The sequence below is a fragment of the Elgaria multicarinata genome, chromosome 2 (assembly GCF_023053635.1).
Source record: "Elgaria multicarinata webbii isolate HBS135686 ecotype San Diego chromosome 2, rElgMul1.1.pri, whole genome shotgun sequence".
NCBI lineage: Eukaryota > Metazoa > Chordata > Lepidosauria > Squamata > Anguidae > Elgaria > Elgaria multicarinata.
The window spans coordinates 128,950,485-128,975,964 of record NC_086172.1 but is presented as its reverse complement, the minus strand read 5'-3'; the positions used below and the strand labels follow the sequence as shown (position 1 = coordinate 128,975,964).

Here is a 25,480-nt window from a genome sequence, read left to right as displayed (position 1 = left end):
ATGTAGGGGGTGGGGGGAGGAAATAGAGTGTTAATTTTCAAAAATTTCAAAATAAAATAAAATTTATTATTAAAAAAAAAAGGAGAGGCATTTCAATCTTTTTTCAGAATGTGGGGGGACTGTAAAAGCTAGGAAGCCCCCTATTGACTGGGAGAAAGGCAGGGCAGATTTGGCATGCCCTGCCAGCCTGAAGTTCTACATCCTTATGCTACGGTCACATATAAAGAGGGGGTCTATTTCAACAGATCTGCATTTAAAGGGACAGGTCTGCTACTGTCACATGTAGCTTGGTCTTAAGAAGAGAAGATGTTGTGCAAATTGACTCAATGGTACCAACGCAAGCCCATCTTTCAAACAAGAAAGCAAACAAAAAAGCAATGGATACAATTGAACTATGTGGCACACTTGTAATTTCACCTAAAGCCAATGTCCGTGTCACATATAAGTTGTAACCACAATCATGGCTAGTGAATTTATCATACAAAGGAATTATCCAAAGTTCTGACACTAAATGGTCTCATATGATATGAAATTCCTGGATTTAACAATTGCTGGTTTCTTTACTTCTTCTTTTTCTAAGGCCTCTTTCACTCCATTTCAAACTAATTTTTATGTGCTCGAAAAATATATCTGGTTGTTTGTTCTTTGATACTAAAAGAGTTCTCTGAGGCAAAGAACAAGTACAGGCAAGAAGACCCTAGATGTCTCCCTTGTGTTCTTATTGTGAAATCCTACACACGTTTGCTCATAAATTAGTCCTACTGAGTAAGTGTGCTTAAGGCTGCAGCCTTCAGCCATTTTAGGTTTTACAGCATTGACCTCCTCCTTCAAAGAAAAAGGAAAAGGCTTGATGATATACTAGGGCAAGGGCACCAGACAACCAGTAGGAGTAGGAGAGAGCAGGCAAGGAGGCTTAAGAAGAATCCCAGGGTTGGATGCAGATTTCATTGCCTGTTACATCTTTTCCATTCTATCGCTGTGGAGAAAGCCTCAAGAATCAAGTCTCGGTTATTCTGGATGTTGTAGTCTGTTAACTTCAGGAGTTGGTCAAAGTCCTTCTTAGTGTATGTGAAATTCATCAGGTGGTATGGTGAGCAATATCCAGAAAGGGGAACTGTGCCTTCTGCCAACTCTGTTTGACAACGTTCCACCCCTGCAAAAATGGGAGAAAACCTACCTCAGTCAGCTCATTTGAGAGATAGATTTATTTATTTATTTATTTATTTATTTATTTTAGTTGAACCACACCTATCTTTCCAAAAACAGCACTTTAGTATGGCCAAGATTTGGGAGTATGTCTGGAGCTAAGTAAGAAGATGTGTTCACCTTTACCCTATTGTCACACTACCGGAATAATAATAATAATAATAATAATAATAATAATAATAATAATAAATTTATTTCTTGCCAGCCTCTCCATTTTGATCGAGGCAGGGAATAACAATAAACGATAAAATACATAATAATTAAAACATAATATACATTGTTAAAAACTTCCTAAAACAACATCCTAAAACATTTTAAAAACATCTTAAAATTCCACTGGATAGGCCTGCCAGAAGAGATCAGTCTTTATAGCTTTCTTGAATGCTAGCAGACTGTTAAGTTGACGAGTCTCCTCCGGCAGGCCGTTCCACAGTCTGGGAGCAGCAAAAGAGAAGTTCCTCTGGGTAACAGTTGTTAATCTAGTTTTTGCTAGCTGGAGTAGATTTTTCCCAGAGGACCTGAGTGTGCGGGGCGGATTGTACGGGAGAAGGCGATCCCGCAGGTTGCCTGGACCCAAACCATGTATGGCTTTAAAGGTGATAAACAACACTTTACACTTTGCTCATAAACTAATTGGCAGCCAGTGAAGAGATTTTAAAACTAGTGTAATGTGGTCACCCCTAGGTGTACCGGTGACCAGCCTGGCTGCCATATTTTGAACTAATTGAAGTTTCCGGACTAGGCACAAAGGTAGCCCTATGTAGAGCGCATTGCAGAAGTCAAGCCTGGAAGTTATCAATGTGTGCACTATCATCTTTAGGTCTTCTAACTCTAGGAAGGGGCACAGCTGGCATATCAACCAAAGCTGATAGTAGGAACTCCTGGCTGTCTCATCTGTCTGGGCTGTCATTTGGAGCAACAGATCCAGAAGCACCCCCAAGCTGTGAACAGTCTTTCAGGGAGAGTGTAACCCCATCCAGAACCGGTTGACACACCTCCAAACCCAGATTGTGGCCTTTGACAGTGAGCACCTCCATCTTGTCTGGATTCAGCTTCAGTTTGTTTTTCCTCATCCAGCCCATTACCGCCTCCAAGCATTCATTCAGAGGAGACACACTATCCTTAGCTGACGCTGTTGTCGAAGGCATAGAGAAATATATTTGGGTGGCATCATCATACTGATAGCACCCTGCCCCATGCCTCCAGATGATCTCTCCCAGTGGTTTCATGTAGTGTAATTATAAAATAGCATTGGGGAAAGGATGGCACCTTGTGTTACACCACACAGCAGCTCCTTCTTTGAGGAGCAGCAATCCCCAAGCATCACCATCTGGAACCTGCCCAAGAAGTAGGACCGGAACCACTGAAGCACAGTGTCAGTCCCAATCCCCTCAGGCAGTCCAGAAGGATACCATGGTCGATGGTATCAAAAGCCGCTGAGAGGGCCAAAAGTACCAGCAGGGACACACTCCCCCTGTCAATACTCAGGTGTAGATCATCTGCTTAGGCGACCATAGCTGTCTCTACTCCATATCCCGTTCTGAAGCCAGTTTGAAATGGGTCTAGATAATCTGTGTCATCCAAAACTGCTTGGAGTTGGTTTGCAACTGCCCTCTCAATCACCTTACCCAAAAATGGTAGATTTGATATAGGTCTATAGTTATTAAAATCCAGGGGGTCCAGGGAGGGAAAATGATGGAAAACCACTGTCCCTGAAAGATGCATTAATAATACATTGTGATCTAACTGCATCACCTCCCTGGGCGACCAACCAAGAAGGACAGGGATCGAGAGGGCAAGTCATTTTTCTCACTTGTCCAAGCAGCTTGTCCACGTCCTCGGTACTCACTAACTGAAACTGATCCAGTGTAATTCTACTCGCGGAGTCGCTGGACACTCCATTGTCAACTTCTGCTATAATGAGTGTGTCTAAGTTGGCTCTTATCCGAGAGATTTTATCTGTGAAATGATCATTAAAGGCATCACAGTGAACTACCAAAGGCTCTAAAGTCAGGTTCAGGGGGGAAGGTGTCTGCGTTAAACCCCTCACCACACTGAACAGGTCAGCTGGACGCGAATTCGCAGGCGCAATGCGTGCAGAGAAGAAAGCTTTCTTCGCTGCACATATTGCTACCCCATAGGAACGAAGATGTTTTCCATGTCGTGTCCAGTCGGATACAAGTCGAGTTTTCCGCCATCGGCGCTCCAGTCATCAACCTTGCTGCTTCAGCTCCCTGAGATATTCTCTATACCAGGGTGCCCTATTAGAAGTGGGTCGGAGAGGACGTTTGGGGACGATTGTGTCAATAGCCCTAGTCAGGTCTTGATTCCATCCGTTAACTAGGGCTTCAAAAGGATCGTCGATGATACCAGCCATAGAACCCTCTAAAGCTTTCTGGAATCCAAGAGGATCCATCAGCCTTTGAGGGCAGACCATCTTAATAGGTCCACCATCCCTGCAGGGGTGGATAATAGCTGTGATACTAACCCTGACCGGAGAATGATCTGCCCATGACAAAGCAGAGGTATTTAGCACCTCTGCCCACAGATCTGTCTGTTCAGAACTGAAAACAGCATCGAGGGTGTGACCTGATGAATGTGTGGGTCCAGAGACCAGATGGGATAGGCCCATGTTTGTCATGGATGCCATGAACTCCCGAGCTGAACCAGACAGACTGATCTCAAATGGGATGTTGAAGTCACACAGGACCAAAAGCCTGGGCGACTCCAACACCAGCTCCAAGACCAGTTCTGTGAACTCGACCAGGGAGTCTACTAGGCAGCGGGGTGGCCAGTTCACTAACAGAATCCCTAGTCTACCACTGGTCTTCAGACTCAGGTACACACACTCGATGTGATTCAATTCACAAACTGGAAGTCTGGTCAAGTTGAGATTATCCTCATAGACCACAGCAACTCCGCCTCCCCACCCCCCGGCCCACATTCCCTCACCTGCTCATTAACACGGTACCCAGCTAGGAGGGCCTGGGCCCATGTTGGACCACTGTTGGACCATGTTGGCCAACAGTGACCCATGTTGGACCATGTTGGACCACTCCCAGCGGTTAGGTTAAGAGAGAAAATATTAGGGGTGTGCACGGACCACCCGATCCGCCCCGCGGGCCGATCCGAAAATTTCAGATTGGCCCGCTCCGCTCCGCTCCACCCATAGTCCGCTCCTCTTTGCCGCGGAGCTCCGGCTCCGAATCGGAGCTCCGCAGTGGAGGGGAGTGGCACCAGGTAAGGCCCCCCTCCCTCCTCTCCCTTACCTGCAGAGACCAAGGGGGAGGGGGGCCTTACCTGCATCCGTCCGCGGTCCCTCGGCTTCTTCAATTGAGCCCGTGGCTCAACCAGGAAGTCTGGGCCGCAAGTGCGGCCTAGACTTCCTGGTTGAGCCGCGGGCTCAATTGAAGAAGCCGAGGGACCACGGACGGACGCAGGTAAGGGAGAGGAGGGAGGGGGGTTTACCGGGCCCTGCCGCTGTCGCCGCATGGGTGACAGCGACAGTGGCAAGGCCCGGTAAACCCCACTTACCTTTCTGGCGGAGCTCCGGATCGAGGTGAAGGATCCACCTTCACCTCGATCCTCTTTGCCACGCTCCGCCGGCCCCCCAATCCTCTTCGCCTCCGCCTTAAGGGTAGGTGAAGCCCCCCGCTCCACTCCTGCTTCTCCGGTTCGAGGAGAAGCGGAGCACATCCCTAGAAAATATCATAGGTTAAAAAGAAAAATATACCTGGTTCTTCAAATTTCTTGAATGTATCATTCACAAGTGGGAAATGAAGTATGATGGGGGCTTTTTTAGTCTCATCATCCGCAAACAGGTAACACTCTCTTGGATTCTCCTTGTCTTCCTCACTCAGTAAAATCTTGGGGAAAGGAATTCCCTGCTCCAAGCAGTATTTTTCGGTCTGTTCAATAGACTTTACCATGAAAAAGAGAGGGTAACCTTAACATAAAAAGAGAAGGTAACCTTACCCAAGCAAACTAAAACATGTCCATTTATTTATACTAATAAAGGCTAAACTATATAACGATAGTTATAAGGATAGGATTGCACTGAATGGTAGGGGTAGAAAGCAATTACTTATGATGAACATGCATTTAAAAGAAAATACACCATAGGCAGACAGAGAAAGCAGCAGCAAAATGAATAACTAAATCATATCTTTTTCAAACATTCCCTCTAGAGGGCTGTTTAAGAGAAATGTGTGTCTCATATTTTACAGGTAATTCTTTCTTGCAATACAGAATATAAAAAACTATTTTCTATTGATAAGCCACAATCGTAGCTTTGTTTAAAAATAGATCATAGCTTCATTTAAAAATAGATACGTGTTTGTTCAGTTTAATGTTGTTAACCCTGCTGGTGAGATATAGAGGGCTACACCTAAAGTTACTTGTGTAACCATTTGGTTGCACAATGGGACTTTCAATTCCCCACCTCTCTGCTGCACACGCTCCGTGTGACACCAACTCTGTTCCAGAGAGCTCCCACCCCCTCTGACCAGATTGGTGGGTATCCAAGCGGCTGTAGCAGGGAAGGGATATCTGTTCCACCATCTCGTCCTATTTCACTTGCAGATTGGCACAGCTGGATACAATCCTATGTTTGGATACTCAGTACTTTCTAAAACCTTAGTTTTTATTCTGAAAGGTTTATCTCATTATTTGATTTTTAACTTTAAACATGTAGACACTACTTAGGGTGGCTAGATATATAAGAGGACAAAATTCCTAAACCTTACAGGATGGGGAAACTTGACAGGTCATGCAAGTAAAAGAGAAGTGGCACCTGTTGAAATTACCTCTACTATGCAATTATTAAAAATACAGCAGTCTTTTCTTCCTTCGCTTCTGGGTTACGTAACAACCTCACCATAATTTAAATAGTTTCATGTACATGTAATGTGTGATAGCTTTTGATAATTGTTGTTGTGCTCATTATTATGACCGTATAAATTTATACGGTCATAATAATGAGCACAACAACAATTATCAAAAGCTATATTTCCAAGCCTTCCCACTGCTGGGCAGGACAACAAAGAGGCCTTCCAAGTAATCCACAAAGCTTTATTCAGCAAATAAGCATCTTTTCACAACTGGAGGAAGCTTAAACACTAGGAACTTTTCTCTAGACTAAAACTTGGCTAACTAAGCAAGACAATTGTCCTTTCAACAAAACGGAAGGTCTTTTCCCTGAGTCCCTTTAACTTCAGGGGAAATTCCTCTGAAGAAGTCTTTGGCGAGAAGCTAGCCAAGCTGATCACCTATCACCTTTTAGCTCCACCTGTTTAAACCTGCAGCGGACTCTGAGATCAGTGAACCCTGAAGTCCCTTCCACCTGAGGATTGCTGAGTTCCCACAGACTCTTGAGTTCTTAACGTTTTCAGTCACTGATAAGGTTGAGTGATTATTCTTCCCTGGTGGGTGAAGAGCCTGCGAGAATCACCTCCACCACTTCCTGTGTAGGCTGATACATTTCTAGTTTTGTTTCTTCAGCATCTGGTTTCAGTCACAGGCCAGTACAACCAACACTGATGCAGTTTCAACACATTTTTTTCATTTATATCTACTCCTCCTATGGCACACATAGCCTAATAATGCACTACAGACTTGATATAAACCTTGCCTTTATGTAATCTTAAATCACACTAATTTGGCTAAGGAGGTGGAGTCTTAGGACATCAACAAGTTTTCTTCCTTTTTTTAAAAAAAAATATTTTAAACATCTATTAAGCTTATGTGAATTTTTTTTTGGGGGGGAAGTCATCCCAAAAGCCATGTGCTGACTTTCTCAGGAGTAAGTCTCATTGAAGAAAATGTGATTTGCCTCTGAGAAGACATGTATATCCATGCGTTTTCAGCTAATTGTTCCTTGACGCTAAGAAATAAAAAGGATTTGGAAGGCTTGAAAAGACATCCCAAACTTTATTTTTTTCAAAGAAAGCGGGAAGGAGAAGCAGCACTGCATTCACTGGGCAGAGCAGAGAGAGAGCAGAAGAAAAGTGAGCAGAAATGTGTGTGTGTGTGTGTGTGTGTGTTATTCACAGATTCATACCTCTGCAAATATGCATTAGCAAACTCTATTTTTAAAAAAAAAAAAGTCAGTGGTTGCATGATACTGATATGAATGAGTTACTCATATCAGCTTCATCCTCCACTGACTGGTTTTATTTTCCTCTCAATTATTATTATTATATTTACTCGTATCCCGCCTTTTGCCCAATGCTGGGCCTCAAGGCGGCCTTACAAAGTTTAAAATATACTTGTGGGGGAGGAAAACAAAACCGTCCTCAAAATTTATCTCTGATTTTGATTCATGGCTGTCCTTTTTCCTCTCTGATAACTGTCCTACTCTTATTTTGGGTGATTTCAATATTTATGTGGATGACCCTCAAGATGCTGCAGCTCTATGATTTCGCTCATTATCTTCCTCTTATGATCTTAAGCTTTGGTCTGATGCACCCACACGTTCCCTTGGACACTGTCTGGATCTTGTTCTCACTCGGAATTGCTCTGTCTTGGACTTTTCTACTGCTCACTTTCCGTTGTCAGATCATCACCTAGTTTCTTTCAATATTACTCATAATCCTCCTCCTTCACGTCCCACTTCTCGCTTTTGTCGTGACTTGCAATCTATCAATTATGAGGCTTTTTCCCAGTCTCTAGCCTCCTCCCTTCCTTCTGTCTTTTCGGCTGTCTCCTTGGACTCAGCTGTCTCCTTCTTTAATTCCTCCTTATCTTCAACTCTTGATAATCTTGCTCCATCTACAATTATTATTATTATTTATTTATATAGCACCATCAATGTACATGGTGCTGTACAGATTATACACAGTAAATAGCAAGACCCTGCCGCATAGGCTTACAATCTAATAAAGTTGTAGTAAACAATAAGGAGAGAAAGAGAATGCAAACAGGCACAGGGAAGTGTAAACAGGCACCGGGTAGGGCGAAGCTAACAGTATAGAGTCAGAACAAACTCAATATTTAAAAGCTATAGGGAAAAGAAAAGTTTTTAGCTGAGTTTTAAAAGCTGTGATTGAGTTGGTAGTTCTCAAGTGTTCTGGAAGAGCGTTCCAGGTGTAAGGGGCACCAGAAGAAAAAGGACGAAGCCGAGTAAGGGAAGTGGAGGTCCTTGGGCAGGCGAGAAGCAAGGCATCAGAGGAGCGGAGAGCACGAGCGGGGCAATAGTGTGAGATGAGAGAGGAGAGATAGGAAGGAGCTAGACCGTGAAAAGCTTTGAAGGTCAACAGGAGAAGTTTATATTGGATTCTGAAGTGAATTGGGAGCCAATGAAGAGATTTCAGAAGTGGAGTGACATGGTCAGAGCGGCGGGCCAAGAAGATGATCTTAGTGGCAGAGTGGTGGACAGAGACCAGCGGACTGATGTGAGACGAAGGAAGGCCAGAGAGAAGAAGGTTGCAGTAGTCCAACCGAGAGATAACCAGTGCGTGAACGAGAGTCTTGGCAGAAGAGACAGACAAAAATGGTCGAATCCTGGCAATATTATACAGGAAGAAATGACAGGATTTAGCTACTGCCTCGATATGAGGAATAAAGGAGAGCGAGGAATCAAATATAAAGCCAAGACTACGAGCTTCCTTGACCGGAGAGAGCGTGACATCGTTGACAGTAAGAGAGAATGAGAGGTGAGGAGAAGGTTTAGGAGGAAAAACAAGCAGTTCAGTTTTTGCCATATTAAGTTTCAAACGACGATGAAGCAGCCAGGCTGAGATATCTGAAAGACATGCCGAGATACGATCGTGAATATCAGGAGAGAGTTCCGGAGATGAGAGATATAATTGTGTATCATCGGCATACAGGTGATATTGGAGGCCGTGAGATTGAATAAGCTTACCCAAGGGCAGCATGTATAAAGAAAACAACAACGGGCCAAGCACCGAGCCTTGCGGAACCCCTACTGAAAGGGGAAAGGAGGAGGACGAGCTGCCGTTAGCCGACACGCTGAAAGAGCGACCCTCTAGATAGGAGGCGAACCAGTTATAGACAGAGCCACAGAGTCCAAGGTCATGGAGGGAATCTAAGAGAAGATCGTGATCAACCGTGTCAAAGGCTGCAGTTAGATCAAGAAGAATAAGAACGGAATAATGGCCTTTAGACTTGGCAGTAAGAAGATCATTGGTGATCTTGGTAAGAGCTGTTTCAGTGGAATGCAAAGGACGGAATCCAGATTGAAAGGGATCCAGAGCAGAGTTACTAGAGAGAAAGTCAAGACAACGAGAGTAGACCACACGTTCCAGAATCTTTGAGACAAGGGGCAACAGAGAGACAGGTCGGTAGTTAGACAGAGATAGTCGATCAAGAGTGGGTTTTTTGAGAAGGGGAGAGACTGTAGCATGTTTAAAAGCAGAAGGAAATGAACCAGAGGACAGAGAAGAATTAATGATGTGAAGCAAGGACGGGAGGATAGCAGGGATAAGATTAATAAAGACGCGAGAGGGAATCGGATCACAGGAACAAGTGGAGGGCTTCACAACTTGGATAGTTCGCCCTTCTCAACCCCAACCGTGGCTCACCTCTTCCCTCCGCTACCTTCGCTCTTGTTCCCGGGCAGCTGAATGCCTTTGGCGTAAGACCAGGGACAGGGCGGACTTTGTCCATTACAAATTTGTACTCTCCTCTTTCTCTTCTGCCATTTCATTGGCCAAACAGCAGTACTACTCAACGCTGATCCAGTCAAATGCTAGGCATCCTCAGCAGCTCTTTGCATCCTTCAATTCTGTCCGGGAAAGCCGCCAAATGGCTTGACAAAGACAAATGAGCACAGCTGGTATCTTAGCAACAGTGAGTTTATTGCAGTTACAAACTTGGAAAGCAAGCAAGGGGAAAAGGGGCTTGAAAAGTCAAGGCAAAAGAGAGACGGAGTGGAGCAAGATTCAGGCTTACAGAGGAATCAATGTCCAGTCCGGGGTCCAGGGAGCGTGGCAAAGCGGAGGCACAGTGGTTCAGTCCAAGGTCAAGCACAGCCGACGGTCAGCAAGGTCCAAAGATACAGTCCAGGAGTCACGGGAGCAGGCACGGGCAAAACGTAGTCAAAAGCAGTCCAAGGTCGCAACAGGATTCCAGAAGTAGTCAGACGTGGTCACGGGGTCCGGGAGTCAAGGCTGGGTTCAGGAACTCGGTATCTGGAGCAAGGTGCGTGGTCAAGAGATCTAAGAGCCAAAGCTTCCGCCGAAGAACTCAGATAATCTCTGACAATTTGGCAGGGCTCCCGGCTGCTCTTTTATCCTCAGTCAGAGTGCTGAGTCAGAGTTTCGCAGCTGATCTCTGATTGCCTGGCGTTTCTGTTGGAGACGGCTAGACCGGCGTCTGGTGGCCTTCTCTGCCCGTAACTGGCTGAAACCGGGCTTTTCTGTCTCTTCCTCAGATCCCTGCGGCTCCTCCAGAGTCTCTGCCGGCATCAGGCCCTCAGAGCTGGCAGAGGTTCCTGCTGGCCTTGGCTCCTCTCCCTGAGGCTCTGCCACAGCCTCTGCCAGTCTATTCCCATCACCTGAGCCAGGCCCCTCTGCACTGGGTCCAGCCTCTGCCAGCTCCCCCTCATCTCCCGACTCCATTTCCATGCAGGGCATGACAAATTCTCTTCTGAAGCCTAATCCGCCATCTCTCCCCGCCTCTCTGTCTGCTAATAACTTTGCCTCTTTTTTCAATGCTAAAATCCAAACTATCCACTCTGATCTGGCCAGCTCTGCTCCTCTTCCAGTTCCTGTTCCTCATCTGTCAGTTCCTCCTGCAAATTTCTCTGTGTTTCCTTCGGTCTCAGCGGATGAACTGTCTACAATACTGCGCTCTTCGAAGCCTTCCACTTGTTCTCGTGATCCGATTCCTTCTCGCGTCTTTATTAATCTTATTCCTGCTATCCTCCCTTCCTTGCTTCATATTATTAATCTTTCTCTGTCCTCTGGTTCATTTCCTTCTGCTTTTAAACATGCTACAGTCTCTCCCATTCTCAAGAAACCTACTCTTGATAGGCTATCTCTGTCTAACTACCGACCTGTCTCTTTGTTGCCGTTTGTTTCAAAGATCCTGGAGCGGGCGGTCTACTCTCGCTGTCTTGACTTTCTTTCTAGTAACTCTGCTTTAGATCCTTTTCAATCTGGATTCCGTCCTCTGCATTCCACCGAAACAGCCCTTACTAAGATCACCAATGATCTCCTTACTGCCAAGTCTAAAGGCCATTATTCCGTTCTTATTCTCCTTGATCTAACTGCAGCCTTTGACACGGTTGATCATGATCTTCTCTTAGATTCCCTTCATGACCTTGGATTTTGTGGCTCTGTCTATAACTGGTTTGCCTCCTATCTAGCGGGTCGCTCTTTCAGCGTGTTGGCTAATGGCAGCTCGTCTTCCTCCTTTCCCCTTTCAGTAGGGGTTCCGCAAGGCTCGGTGCTTGGCCCGTTGTTGTTTTCCTTATACATGTTGCCCTTGGGCAAGCTTATTCAATCTCATGGCCTCCAATATCATCTGTACGCCGATGATACACAACTATATCTGTCATCTCCGGAACTTTCTCCTGATGTTCACGATCGTATCTCGGCATGTCTTTCAGATATCTCAGCTTGGCTGCTTCATCGTCGTTTGAAACTTAATATGGCAAAGACTGAATTGCTTGTTTTTCCTCCTAAACCTTCTCCTCATCTCTCATTCTCTCTTACTGTCAATGATGTTACGCTTACTCCGGTCAAGGAAGCTCGTAGCCTTGGCTTTATATTTGACTCCTCGCTCTCCTTTATTCCTCATATTGAGGCAGTAGCTAAATCTTGTCATTTTTCCCTGTATAATATTGCCAGGATTGGATCATTTTTGTCTGTCTCTTCTGCCAAGACGCTTGTTCACGCGCTGGTTATTTCACGGTTGGACTACTGCAACCTTCTTCTCTCTGGCCTTCCTTCTTCTCACATCAGTCCGTTGGTTTCTGTTCACCATTCTGCCGCAAAGATCATCTTCTTGGCTCGCAGCTCTGACCATGTTACTCCGCTTCTGAAATCTCTTCATTGGCTTCCAATTCACTTCAGAATCCAATATAAACTTCTCCTGTTAACCTTCAAAGCTTTTCACGGTCTAGCTCCTTCCTATCTCTCCTCTCTCATCTCACACTATTGCCCCGCTCGTGCTCTTCGCTCCTCTGATGCCATGTTTCTCGCCTGCCCAAGGGCCTCTACTTCCCTTGCTCGGCTTCGTCCATTTTCTTCTGCTGCCCCTTACGCCTGGAACGCTCTTCCAGAACATTTGAGAATTACAAGTTCAATCGCAGCTTTTAAAGCTCAACTAAAAACTTTTCTTTTTCCTAAAGCTTTTAAAACTTGATGTTGTGCAGACTTTATACTGTTAGTTTTACCCTACCCTGTGCCTGTTGGCATTCTCTTCCCCTCCTTATTGTTTTACTATGATTTTATTAGATTGTAAGCCTATGCGGCACGGCCTTGCTATTTACTGTTTTACTCTGTACAGCACCATGTACATTGATGGTGCTATATAAATAAATAATAATAATAACATAAACAATTAAAAAAATACACAACAAAATTATAAGACATTAACATAGATGGAGGGCCAGATTATTCTCCAAAGGCCTGCTTGAACAAAAAAGTTTTAGCCTGCTTCTGAAAGCCCATCAAGGAGGGAGCCAGCCTAGCTTCCTTGGAAAGAGAGTTCCAGAGCACCGGAGCAGCCACCGAGAAGGCCCTCTGCCATGTTCCCACCAAGCGTGCCTGTGAAGAAGGTGGGACTGAAAGAAGGGCTTCTCCAGAAGATCTTAAAGCACGGGCAGGCTCATAAGGGAGAATATGTTCTTTCAAATAACCTGGACCCGAACCATATAGAGCTTTATAGGTCATAACCAGCACTTTGAATTGTGCCCGGAAACAAACTGGAAGCCAGTGGAGCTGTTTTAACAGGGGAGTTGTGTGCTCCCTGTAACCAGCCCCGGTCAACAATCTGGCTGCAGCTCTTTGAAACAGCTGGAGTTTCCGAACACTCTTCAAAGGCAGCCACACATAGAGCGCGTTACAGTAATCCAATTGGGATGTAACTAAGGCATGTGTCACCGTGGCCAGGTCCAACATCTCTAGGAACGGGCGCAGCTGGCGCACTAGCTTTAACTGTGCAAATGAACTCCTGGCCACCGCCGAAACCTGGGCATCCAGGCTCAGGGCTGGGTCCAGAAGTACACCCAAGCTGTGGACCTGTGTCTTCAGGGGGAGTGTAGCCCCATCCAACACAAGCTGAATCCCTATTCCCTGATCTGCCTTTCGACTGACCAGGAGCACCTCTGTCTTATCTGGATTAAGCTTCAATTTGTTCACCCTCATTCAATCCATTACTGCCAACAAACACCGGTTTAGCACAGAAACTGCTTCCTTGGAATTGGGTGGAAAGGAGTAGTAGAGTTGGGTGTCATCAGCATACTGGTGGCACCACACCCCACAACTCCGGATAACCTCTCCCAACGGTTTCATTTATATGTTAAACAGCATGGGGGACAAAACAGAGCCCTGAGGGACTCCACAGGCCAATGGCCAAGGAGTCGAACAGGAGTCCCCCAGTACCACCTTCTGGGTCCGTCCATCCAGGAAGGAATGGAGCCACTGTAAAACAGTGCCTCCAAGACCCATCCCAGCAAGGCGGCCCAGAAGGATACCATGGTCGATGGTATTGAATGCCACTGAGAGGTCCAGCAGAACCAGCAGGGACACACTCCCCCTGTCCAGTTCCCAGAGAAGATCATCCACCAAGGCGACCAAAGCTGTTTCTGTCCCATAACCAGGCCTGAAGCCAGATTGAAATGGATCTAGATAATCCATCTCAACCAGGAATCCCTGGAGTTGGGAGGCCACCACACACTCCAATACCTTGCCCAAAAATGGGATGTTGGAGACTGGCCAGTAGTTATCCAATACAGTGGGGGCCAAGGAGGGCTTTTTCAGTGTGGGTCTTACCACTGCCTCCTTCAAACAGGCTGGGACCCTTCCTTGGCAAAGAGAGGCATTGACCACTCCACTTACCCACTCAGCCAGTCCCCCTCTGGCAGCTTTTATAAGCCAGGAAGGGCAAGAATCTAGTATACACGTGGTGGCCCTCACCTGTCCGGGAAAGCTGCCAGCAAGACCAGCTAATTAGACAGAGATACAGATGTGGGCAGCGTGCCCAGACAAACCTCAAGAATTTGGCCACAAACTCAGCAAACACACAATGAAGTTCGTCTTTATCTGTGCTGTAAAATAACACAGTTAACTCTTTAATGTCAGAGTACAAGACGTTTAAACATAAGGCAAAGTCCAGTTCCGTTCCAAAAGTCAAGGGCTTACGAGAGGTAGAGAGAGTCCAAGAAACAGTCCAGAGGTCCAGGGATAGGAGCAGGTCATGAATTCCAAGCCGGTCCAAAGTTCAATCAGGATACAAGGTCACCACGATCCGAAGCAGGAATCAAGAGCTTTCGCCAGGATGCTCAGATAATCTCTGGCAAAGTTCCTGTTGCTTCCCAGCTCTCTAAATACCCCTCCCTGGCAGCTACAGGTGTTCCCTATTGAGTTGGCGTCTAGTATAAATACGCAGAGACCTGCGCCGGGCTTCCTTTTCTGCCCTATGCTGCCTAAACAACTGTGTAGGTAAGTTTGTTGCTTCTCCCTCTGTGTCTTCTGAATTGGCCAAACTCCCTGCTGGTTTAATCACCGGCTCGCTGGTACTTGGCTCTGCTTCCCCTTCATTCTCTGCGTTGACCCCACTCCCAGCTGGCACCAGTTCAGCAGCCATGACACTAGCCTCTGCCTGTAAAGGTTCTGCTTCTTCCTCCTCTGAATCCATCCCCAACAACTCTTCAGAGGGCCTAACATCACCAATCCAAGGACCCTGTCCACATCATCGGACTGTGCAAATTGAAAGGTATCCAATAATACTGGACAAGCAGGTGCCAAAGTTACATCCACTGGATCTGCATCAACAATAGCATCCAAGTCGGAGCGGATCTGAGCAATTTTGTCTGCAAAGTGCTGGGCAAATTGGTCAGAACAGGCTGTTGAAAGGTCTGAAATCACTTTTTGGGGGCCAGAGTGTAGAAGGCCCCTGATCACCCGAAACAGCTCTGCTGGAAGGCTCTTTGCAGACGCAACAGTGGCAGAGGAAAAAAGTTTTTTCGCTGCCCGAATTGCCACAGAGTAGGCCTTCAAATAGGCTCTAGCCTGTGTTCGATCAGATTCACTCCGAGTTTTCCGCCAACGTCGCTCTAGCCTCCGTCTCACTCATTTCATTGCTGCCAGCTCACTGGAAAACCAGGGGGCTGGTGTGGCTCCACAACGTGAGAGAGGGCGCTCAGGAGCAATCGTGTCCACTGCCCTGGCCATCTCTGCATTCCAGAGATCAAACAGGGCATCGACAGAATCACCTGCCGAGGCAACAGGAAAATCCCCAAGAGCCATCAGGAAACCATTCGGATCCATCAGCCTCCTGGGGCGGACCATCTTAATCGGTCCTCCACCCCTGCAGAGGTTCTGAGTGCCAGCAAGTCTAAACCCCACCAGGTAGTGATCTGTCCATGACAACGGAACTATAGAAAGTTCCTCCACTCTCAGATCCCTGTCACCCCATCCAGCACAGAAAACAAGGTCCAAAGTGTGCCCAGCAACATGGGTGGGGCCAGATACTACTTGGGACAGACCCATAGTTGTCATGGCGGACATGAAGTCCTGAGCCACTCCCGACAGGGCAGCCTCAGCATGGATATTGGAATCCCCCAGAACAACAAGCCGTGGGGACTCCAACACCAAATCCGAGACTATCCCGGCTAGCTCAGGAAGGGAGACTGTTGGACAGCAGGGTGGACGGTACATCAACAGAATCCCTATTCTATCCCGGGCACCCACCTTCAGATACACACATTCAAACCCTGCAGACTGTAGGACAGGCCACCTGGTCAGGGGGATGGAATCCCGATAGACCCCTGCCACTCCACCTCCCCGCCCTCCAGGCCTTGCTTGCTGCTCGACAGAGAACCCTGGTGGGCAAAGCTGAGAGAGATTAACTCCCCCAGCTTCATCCAACCAGGTCTCTGTGATACAGGCCAGGTCAGCAAGCTCATCCAGGATCAAGTCCTGGATAGCCGTTGTTTTCCCATTAACCGACCTGGCGTTCACCAGCAGCAATTTCAACCCAGGAGGTCTGTTGCCAGGGCCATCCAGGTTATCTGAATTGGGGGAAAGTTTGGGGACAACCAACACCCTGTTGTTGCACCCTCTCTTATTACAGTGGAACTCTCTCCCCCGCTCGCAGGTATCTCCCTCTGCCCTGTATAACTGTGATGGCTGCTCCTGGACTCCCATCAACTCCTCCACTCCCAGGAAAGCAGACATTCATGACAGGCTGGCAGAACCCCCACATGATTAAAAGGAAGCAGGCCGAAAGTAGGGGGAAGAGAAGAAAAGAAAAGAAAAGAAAAGAAACAAAACAAACAAGGGGACAGGCCCTCGCCCTTGTGTACTGCCCCGAAGTGGCTTCCCCAAAGTGGCAAACCCCTTTGGAGCCCCACTTTCAGCGGTGAGCCCGCCCCCAAAGGAGCCTGCCTCTTAAGCTCCCAGTCCCCCAAAGTTGTTGCAGCTGGGGGTGAGATGTTTCTTTGCTGGGAGCCTGCGTCTGCTAGGAGGCAGTTGGAGGTTCCGCAGACTAGGCAGGACAACAGCAGCCGCTGATTGGTCCCTTGCTCTGCAGGCCTTCCTCTCCTGGCTGGATCAGACGGTCAAAAACCCAGGTAGTAGAAGACTGCCTCTTAAGCTCCCAGTCCCCCAAAGATGTTGCAGCTGGGGGTGAGAAGTTTGCATAGGGTGACTATATGAAAAGGAGGACAGGCTCCTGTATCTTTAACAGTTGTATAGAAAAGGGTATTTCAACAGGTATCATTTGTATATATGGGGAACCTGGTGAAATTTCCTCTTCATCACAACAGTTAAAGGTGCAGGAGCTATACTAGAGTGACCAGATTTAAAAGGATATAGACAAAAAGGCAGGATATAAATGCAATAAATGTTTAAAAGAATACTTACAGGAGGCAAGGAAATAACAACCTGCTAGACATACAAAGAGAACCGCATCTTTAGTTCATAGTTTTTGAAAAGAAATGGCATCATCATGTACCATTAGGGTGACCACATGAAAAGGGCTCTTGTATCTTTAACAGTTGTATTGAAAAGGTGCCCTGCCCTCTTTTAAATCTGGTCACTCTAGTATAGCTCCTGCACCTTTAACTGTTGTGATGAAGAGGAAATTTCACCAGGTTCCCCATATACACAAACGACACCTGTTGAAATTCCCTTTTCTATGCAACTGTTAAAGATACAGGAGCCTGTCCTCCTTTTCATATAGTCACCCTATGCAAACTCCAGTGTTTGGCCTGCCTAGCTCTCTATGTCTTTGGACTTCCTGGTGAACCAAGATGCCTTGGACTGCAATCCAAACTCTCCCTGCAATCCAAATGACTCCGTTATTCAACTCTGCTGGTGTCCCAAGCAACTGAAGAATTCCAGCTGCAGTTTTTCTGGCTCAGCCTCCACATTTGGTAAGGACAGCCATAAATATCTGCTCTTAGCCAGCAAATGCTGACATGTTAGACCTGTGACACAAACTGGGCTTCCATATTGAGTGATCACAGACAATGGTAGCCCTTAAATTATTCACTAGATCCATAAGCTCTTTCATGATCAGAATTAATGACCTTAAGAACTCACATTGGTTGATAAAATATAAAAGTGTTGCACTCTTACCTCACAAATGAAGATGTAGAATTGGGATAGGAAGCCTCTAGCTCATGGGCCAAATGTGGACCTCCAGACCTCTCAATCCAGAATTTCCCTAGCCATGCCCCCCTTACCAGCCTCACTCCAGGTTATTGATATCATTACTCTGCCCCAAAGCTTACATAAATTGGGGAAGGAGAACACGTTTTTGTCTTTTTTCCTGGTGAATACTGAACAAACGTAAGAGTCAATCCATTACTCCAAATACATTTGGCTCTGGCTCCAGACACATTTGATTCTGGCCATTCCCACTGCTAGAATGAAAACCCTAAGAAGTTTCAATTAAGGTAATGTGAACCTCAACAGGAAAAAGGCTGCCTGCCCCTGATTTAGAAGTTGACTCATGTCTTAGTCTTGGCTGCTCTACAACAGATACCGTTGTTAAATCTGAAAAGAATTGTAAGGAAAGCAAACTGTTGGCAGAAAGACAGCTTATCATTGACCTGGAAAGGGTGGTCCAGAGAGTAATCAAATGATAAGATGACATCCACTTCCCTCTCCTTCCTCAGGAGTGGAGGACAGCTGGTATTGATGAAATATGCAGCATCGACCAAGCAGATGCCATCTTCTGATGGTGTAAGTCGATTCGGAAACTGGTCCAGTTGACTGTCTGGAAGGTAAAGTGTGTAATAAAAAGCAATCTAATGTGACTTGATTTCTCCAGTCCATATGTTAGATCACAGAAGATTTCAAATATGAACCAGTGTAGTGTAGTGGCTAAAGTCTTGGACTGGGAGTCGTGAGATCCAAGTTCTAGTCCCCATTCAGCCATGGAAACCCACAGAGTGACTTTGGGCCAGTCACAGACTCTTAACCCAACCCACCTCACAGGGTTGTTGTTGTGAGGATAAAATGGAGAGGAGGAAGATTATGTACACCGTCTTGGGTTTCTTGAAAGAAAAAGGATATAGACGAAAAGGCAGGATATAAATGCAATAAATGTTTCAAAAGAATACTTACAGGAGGCAAGGAAATAACCTGCTAGACATACAAAGAGAACCGAATCTTTAATTCATAGTTTTTGAAAAGAAATGGCATCATCATGTACCATTAGGGTGACCATATGAAAAGGGCTCCTGTATCTTTAACAGTTGCATAGAAAAGGGAATTTCAGCAGGTGTCATTTGTATATATGGAGAACCTGGTGAAATTCCCTCTTCATCACAACAGTTAAAGCTGCAGGTGCCCTGCCCTCTTTTAAATCTAGTCACTCTAGTATAGCTCCTGCACCTTTAACTGTTGTTTGTTTTATACTTTGAATAGTCTTCATGGTTTTAATTTTTGTGAATCATCCAGATTGCTTCGGCTATTAGGCAGTATAGAAATCCAATAAATAAATAATCAGACAGTATATTCATCTGGGACTGCAACCTGTTTTCCTGTCTCCTGCTCATGCCTAGAAACACACATTTATCATGTTCACACTTTGCATATATACTGTATTTAGAAAGTCTTATGGTCCATCTAAGAGAAAATGGAATGTGCACTTGAAGAGGCATTTCAAAGCTGAATCTCTGCAATTGGAGAAGCTGTTCCCTGGGAAACAGGACTTTCCTATTTTAGAGAAATGGGTTAACAGTTGACAGAGAGGGAGAATCTACACCAAGCAGGATATTGCTCTATGAAAGCGGTATATGGTATGTGCAACAGTTGTCAGTGCACTTCAATACCGCTATAAAGCAGTAGTGTGGCTCCTGCTTCTTATGTACTGCTTTTATACCACTTTCATAGTGCAATATCCTGCTTGGTGTAGATGTGTCCAGAGAGACACATTTGGGGGGGGGGGGATTGGAACTGGGGCTTGTATTGGATTAAATGGCTCAAATCAACATGTCTACAATAGGTCCACATTTCAGTATATCAAGCCCAGTTTTGGGAAATAACAAGTTCATTGTTTTAAAGAATGTTAAACTTAGGCTGTTTCTACACCTGCCTTTGTTCCCAGGATCATTCCTGTGCATGCAAATGACACACAGGGGGATCCCAGGAGCAGGCAGGGATGATCCCCCCATTTTCCTGCGACAATCCTTAGGTGTAGAAAGGGTCTAAGCGTTTTAAACATGTATCTTTGTCAATACAATTCACAGTGGCCACTAAAGAAACCCTGGATTCTTTTGTAACTAAGAGCGTTCTCAGACCACGGGGGAGGGGGGGATTGCTTTGCTTCCTGCTTCTTTCCACAATAGAGATGGACAGAATCACATGGGGAAGAAAGAGGGAGTAAGCAGTGACCACGTGGCCCATTCAATGGGCATTTCCATAGCACAACCTCTCCTGCACATGGCAGGAAATAGCAACAATTATCATTATAGCCAAGAAGAATCAGATTTTCTGGGTCTTATTTTATAGCAGGAAAAACTACAGAAGGAGCAGGAGACACACAGGAGGACTGTTGTGTCATCAAAATGACCATTGAAGATCTGTGAGTGGCCAGGCATGAGTGTGCTATAAAATGCTCATCTAAAGACACTCTTAAGAGAGCAATCCTATGGTCTCTAGACAGCATCTGGGGACCATAGGATTATCCATTTTTCTGGCTACAAGGTCAGAAGCAGGGCTCTGACCTCATAGCCAGGAAACTGTGCTCCCTGCACACACACCCTCATAGCCAGTGTGGAGAAAATTGCACTGGATACTTGGCAGACCATGAGGAAATGATAAGAAGTTGCAATTACCTTTCCACATAGAGAACTGACTCTCTTGATAGTAGTCTTTGTGCATATGGAAACCTTTGAGGAAGTTATGGATGTGATGGTGCAACGGCCGATCAGTTAAAACATTACTTATAATCTGAAAGAGCAATCTATCAGGATACATCCAAGAGGTCCCCAGAAAGGTAGAGCTTTTCCGTGGAGCATGATTTCTCTCTGTACAACAGAAATGAAGGGGGGCAAAACCAGTTCTTGTTGCTACACCATACCACTATGTACCTCATCTGGAGTACTGTACTTAGTTGTAGGTGCCATACTTTGAGAAGGATACAGACAACTTGGAACAGGTACAGAGGAGGGCATTGAAGATGTTCAGCAGTACAGAAAACCACGAGAAAAGGTTGAAGAAGCATGGGTATGTTTAGCCTGGAGACTTCTGAGGGACCCATGTTAGCAAATATCTTAGAGATTGCCAAAGACATGCTCTCTGCTGCCCGAAAAGGTAGAAGAGAAGGTCTTAAATTACAAGGTTTTCGATTAAGAGAAACCTCTTAACAGTAAGAGCAGTTTGACAATAGAACTCACTACCTAGAGGAGAGGAAGTCTCTACCTTGTTGGAGGTCCATAAGGACAACTAACTGCTAGGGATCCACTAGCTCTGGATTTTCTGCCTTGAGCAGGGCTTGGACTAGATAGCCTCCACCTTTATGGTTCTACAGCAGTGATGGGCAATTGTGTGAAGTCTGTGGGGCATTTTCGACACACACACACACACACACACACACACACGTGCTGATCATACGGGCTGCAGACCATGAAAAGGGTCAAATTTGGCTTGCAAATAAGCTAAATTTGACCCTTTTGGTGCTCCATAGGCCATAGAGTCACCATTAAAAACAATATTAAAATTTGAGGGCAGCAGGAGCTGCTGAAGTGGGTGGTGGAGGCTTCATGTGTGGCCCACAGCCTTGTGAACTGCCCAGAGAGCTCCGGCTATTGGGCGGTATAGAAATGTAATAAATAAATAAATTGGGTGTTGCTATCATTAAATCTGCAATAATGAGAATGTTAATTCATTAATCCTGAATAGTTGTCTATTGGATTATCTTCCTCTGTGAAACTCTGTGTATCTTAAAGCAGATGTATAACATGGTTTACGAATAGTGACATGGTGGAAAGAACATTCTAACTTGTACGCTTATTACTCAAAAGTAAACCCCATTGATTTCAACTGCTAACGTGACCTGCTGCCCCTTGGTCTGTGCTTGGAGGGGAGAGAAATGGAGAGAAGGGGGGCTGGAAAGATTTCCCCTCTTTCTGCGCCCTTTTCCTAAGCACAGACCAAGGGGCAGCATGTGATGTTGGCAGTTGAAATCAATGGGATTTACTTTTGAGTAAAGTAAATCCACTAACTCTGCCTGGAGTCTCCCTCCCTGCTTGCTTGCAGCTTCAAGTTCATGAACTACAGGTGTGCTGGTTCCCTTACTCAAAAATAAATCCCATTGATTTCAACTGCTAACATCACATGCTGGCTTACCTTTGAGGAAAGCCCATTGAACAGAGAGAGTCTTACTTCTGAGTAAACACATATAGAACAATGCCTATACACATGCAGAACATGGAAGGGGGAAGGGAGGTTGTGGCTGCAAAGAGGAACACTAGGCAAGAAAGAGGAAAACAGCTGCTACTTTGGGCTTGGAAACACAAGAAACATGCCCCAAGGAAGGTGATTGGCTAAGGAAAAGCATATGAAAAAAAGGAAGGTTTCTTAAGACACAATCGGCCACATAAGAGAAAATACAATGACTTATACGGCTAAGATCAGAAAATAGAACGACAGAAAGGGTAAGTGATACAATGTTAAAAAGGCAAGCGTCATGTGGCAAGATAAGACTCAATACACAATAAAAACGTTTATAAGCGGTATATCCAGCTTAGTGTAGATCTCCCCCAAGTCTGCCCCAACTCTGGACCTGATTCCAGTGGTGGCTCTCCATACTACCCCAGCATCTCATTGTATGTGCGTACTATCAGCTTTGGCTGATATGCCAGCTGCGCCCCTTCCTAGAGTTAGAAGACCTAAAGATGGTAGTGCATGTGCTGGTAACTTCAAGGCTCGACTTCTGCAATGTGCTGGACATAGGGCTACCTTTGTACCTAGTCCAGAAACTTCAACTAGTTCAAAATATGGCAGCCAGGCTGGTCACCAGTACATCTAGGGGTGACCTCATTACACCAACTCTAAAATCACTTAACTGTCTGCCAATTAGTTTCTGGGCAAATTATAAAGTGTAGGTTATTACCTTTAAAGCCCTACATGGTTTGGGTCCAGGTTACCTGCGGGTTCATTTTCTCCCATACATCTGCCATGCACACTCAGGTCCTCTGGGAAGAATTTACTCCAGTCAACCAAAACTAGGCTGACAACTGTTACCCAGAGAACCTTCTCTTCTGCCACTCCCAGACTGTGGAATGGCCTGCTGAGAGAGATTCGTCAACTTAATAGTCTTTTTGAATTCAAGAAGGCTATAAAGACTGATCTCTTCTGGCAGGCCTACCCAGTCAGATTTTAAGATATTTGACTGTTATTTTAATATTGTATTAATTTTATTTATTTGTTTATTATATATTTATTTATTTAGAATATTTATATTCCGCTCCCCATTGAAAAATTTCAGAACAGTGTACAAGATAAAATGAAAATAAAAACAGAATAAAACAGTTAAACCAAAATTTAAAAGAAGCAAAAACAGCAATTCAAGGCTGCATATTAAGGAAAGACTTCTTAGAATAAAGATGTTTTCAGGAGGCGCCGAAAGGAGTACAAGGTTGGCGCCTGCCTGACCAACAGAGGCAGGGAATTCCACAGGAGGGGCGCCACCATGCTGAAGGCTCTTCCCCTGGTGGATTCCAATCGGAGGATGGGTCTATGTGGAACCACCAGGAGCAGGCCCTCGGATGACCTCAGTGATCAGGCAGGTTGGTAGGGGAGAAGGCGCTCTCTCAGGTATCCTTGTCCCAAGTTGTTTAGGGCTTTGTACACAAGTACAAGAACCTTAAACTTGGCCGGTAGCGAATAGGCAGCCAGTCTCCTGGGGCGGACCATTCGAATGAGTCCCTCACCCTTGCAGGAGGGTAGTAACGCCGTGAGTTCAAATCTCACCGGGGGGGGGATTTACACTACTGCTTTTAAAGCGCTTTGAAAACATTTTGAAACCTGTATATGCAGTGTGTCCTGGGCCCCAACAGTTGTCAAAACTGTTATAAAGCGCTTTAAAGCAGTGGTGTAGATCCCCCCCAGGAAATGGTCCGACCATGACAATGGGGTTATTTGGACCCCACCCCCCAATCTTCAGATTACAAATCTCACAGCTTGGAGCAAAAACCAAATCAAGGGTATGCCCTGCTTCATGTGTTGTGCCAATGACAAACTGAGACAGCCCCATGGTTGTCATGGAGGCCATAAAGTCCCAAGCCGGAGCTCCAGAGACAGCCTCAGCATATTTTAATTCAGTTTTATGTATTTTATGGTATTTATCTCTAATGTTGTTTCCTGCCTCAATCCAGAGGGAGAGGCAGGTAAGAAATAAATTATTATTATTATTATTATTATTATTATTATTATTATTATTATTATTATTATTATCACTCCAGAATCCAATATAAACTTCTCCTGCTGACCTTCAAAGCTCTTCACGGTCTAGCTCCTGCCTATCTCTCCTCTCTCATCTCACACTATCGCCCCGCTCGTGCTCTCCGCTCCTCTGATGCCATGCTTCTTGCCTGCCCAAGGACCTCCACTTCCCTTACTCGGCTTCGTCCTTTTTCTTATGCTGCCCCTTATGCCTGGAACGCTCTTCCAGAACACTTGAGAACTACAAACTCAATCACTGCTTTTAAAACTCAGCTAAAAACTTTTCTTTTCCCTATAGCCTTCAAATATTGAGTTTGTTCTGACTCTATACTGTTAGCTTCTCCCTACCCGGTGCCTGTTTACACTTCCCTGTGCCTGTTTGCATTCTCCTTCCCTCTTTATTGTTTACTACAACTTATTAGATTGTAAGCCTATGCGGCAGGGTCTTGCTATTTACTGTGTTATCTGTACAGCACCATGTACATTGATGGTGCTATATAAATAAATAAATAAATAAATAATAATAATAATAATAATAATAATAATAATATCTCCTTGCTACAATGTTTTTTTGTGCTGTTGTACAAGTCTGATGTGTGGCATGGAGACAGCCACCATAGGGAGTATTTGGGCCAGATCTACACTGAGCAAGATCTATACCTTGAAAACAGTTTGAAAACTACGTGGTGTATGTCCTGGACCCCAACAGTTGTCACTACTGTTATAAACCATTTTGGTGTAGATCCTACCCAGGAGGAGCCTCTGCAGTGCCTTTGTACTCTAGAGATTTAAACATTGGAGGCTGGTGCCTCCGATGTCAGTGGGGCAATGAATCCACTCTGAGCTTCAGTCAGAACTCTAAAGGACTGATCCGAACACTTTTAGGGTTCTGACTGGAATCCAGAGCAGTTTCACTGCCCCACTGACATCGGAGGCATCACTAAATCCTCCACTGGATTTAGACTAGTTTAATAGTTCCTCTCCCCAGAGAATCTGGGAATTGTGATTCTGTGAGGGGGCTAAGGAATCTCTAAAAGAAGATTTTCAAGAAGCTTTGGGAGAAGCCATGACAACTGAACTGTTCTAAAACAGGTATAGCTTTGTAGTGTAAATATATACTACTGTGTTCCCTTTAAAATCTTCCCGTTTCTTCGATTGTATGCTGGTTAGGTCTCTGCTTGTGTGAA

At 45.4% G+C, this 25,480-nt stretch overlaps 1 protein-coding gene across 1 annotated transcript in view; it reads right to left on the bottom strand.

Annotated features, from left to right (window-relative positions):
* Nucleotides 1-944: 944 nt before the first annotated feature.
* LOC134393422 (cytosolic phospholipase A2 delta-like) overlaps nt 945-25,480 on the bottom strand; it is a 56,422-nt gene continuing 31,886 nt past the window's right edge. Inside the window, exons 18-21 of the mRNA XM_063118449.1 lie at nt 20,684-20,875; nt 18,452-18,618; nt 4,940-5,126; nt 945-1,153 (exon numbers count right to left, since the gene is read on the bottom strand). Coding sequence (XP_062974519.1) covers nt 945-1,153; nt 4,940-5,126; nt 18,452-18,618; nt 20,684-20,875 — 755 coding nt within the window. The remainder of the gene's footprint in view (nt 1,154-4,939; nt 5,127-18,451; nt 18,619-20,683; nt 20,876-25,480) is intronic.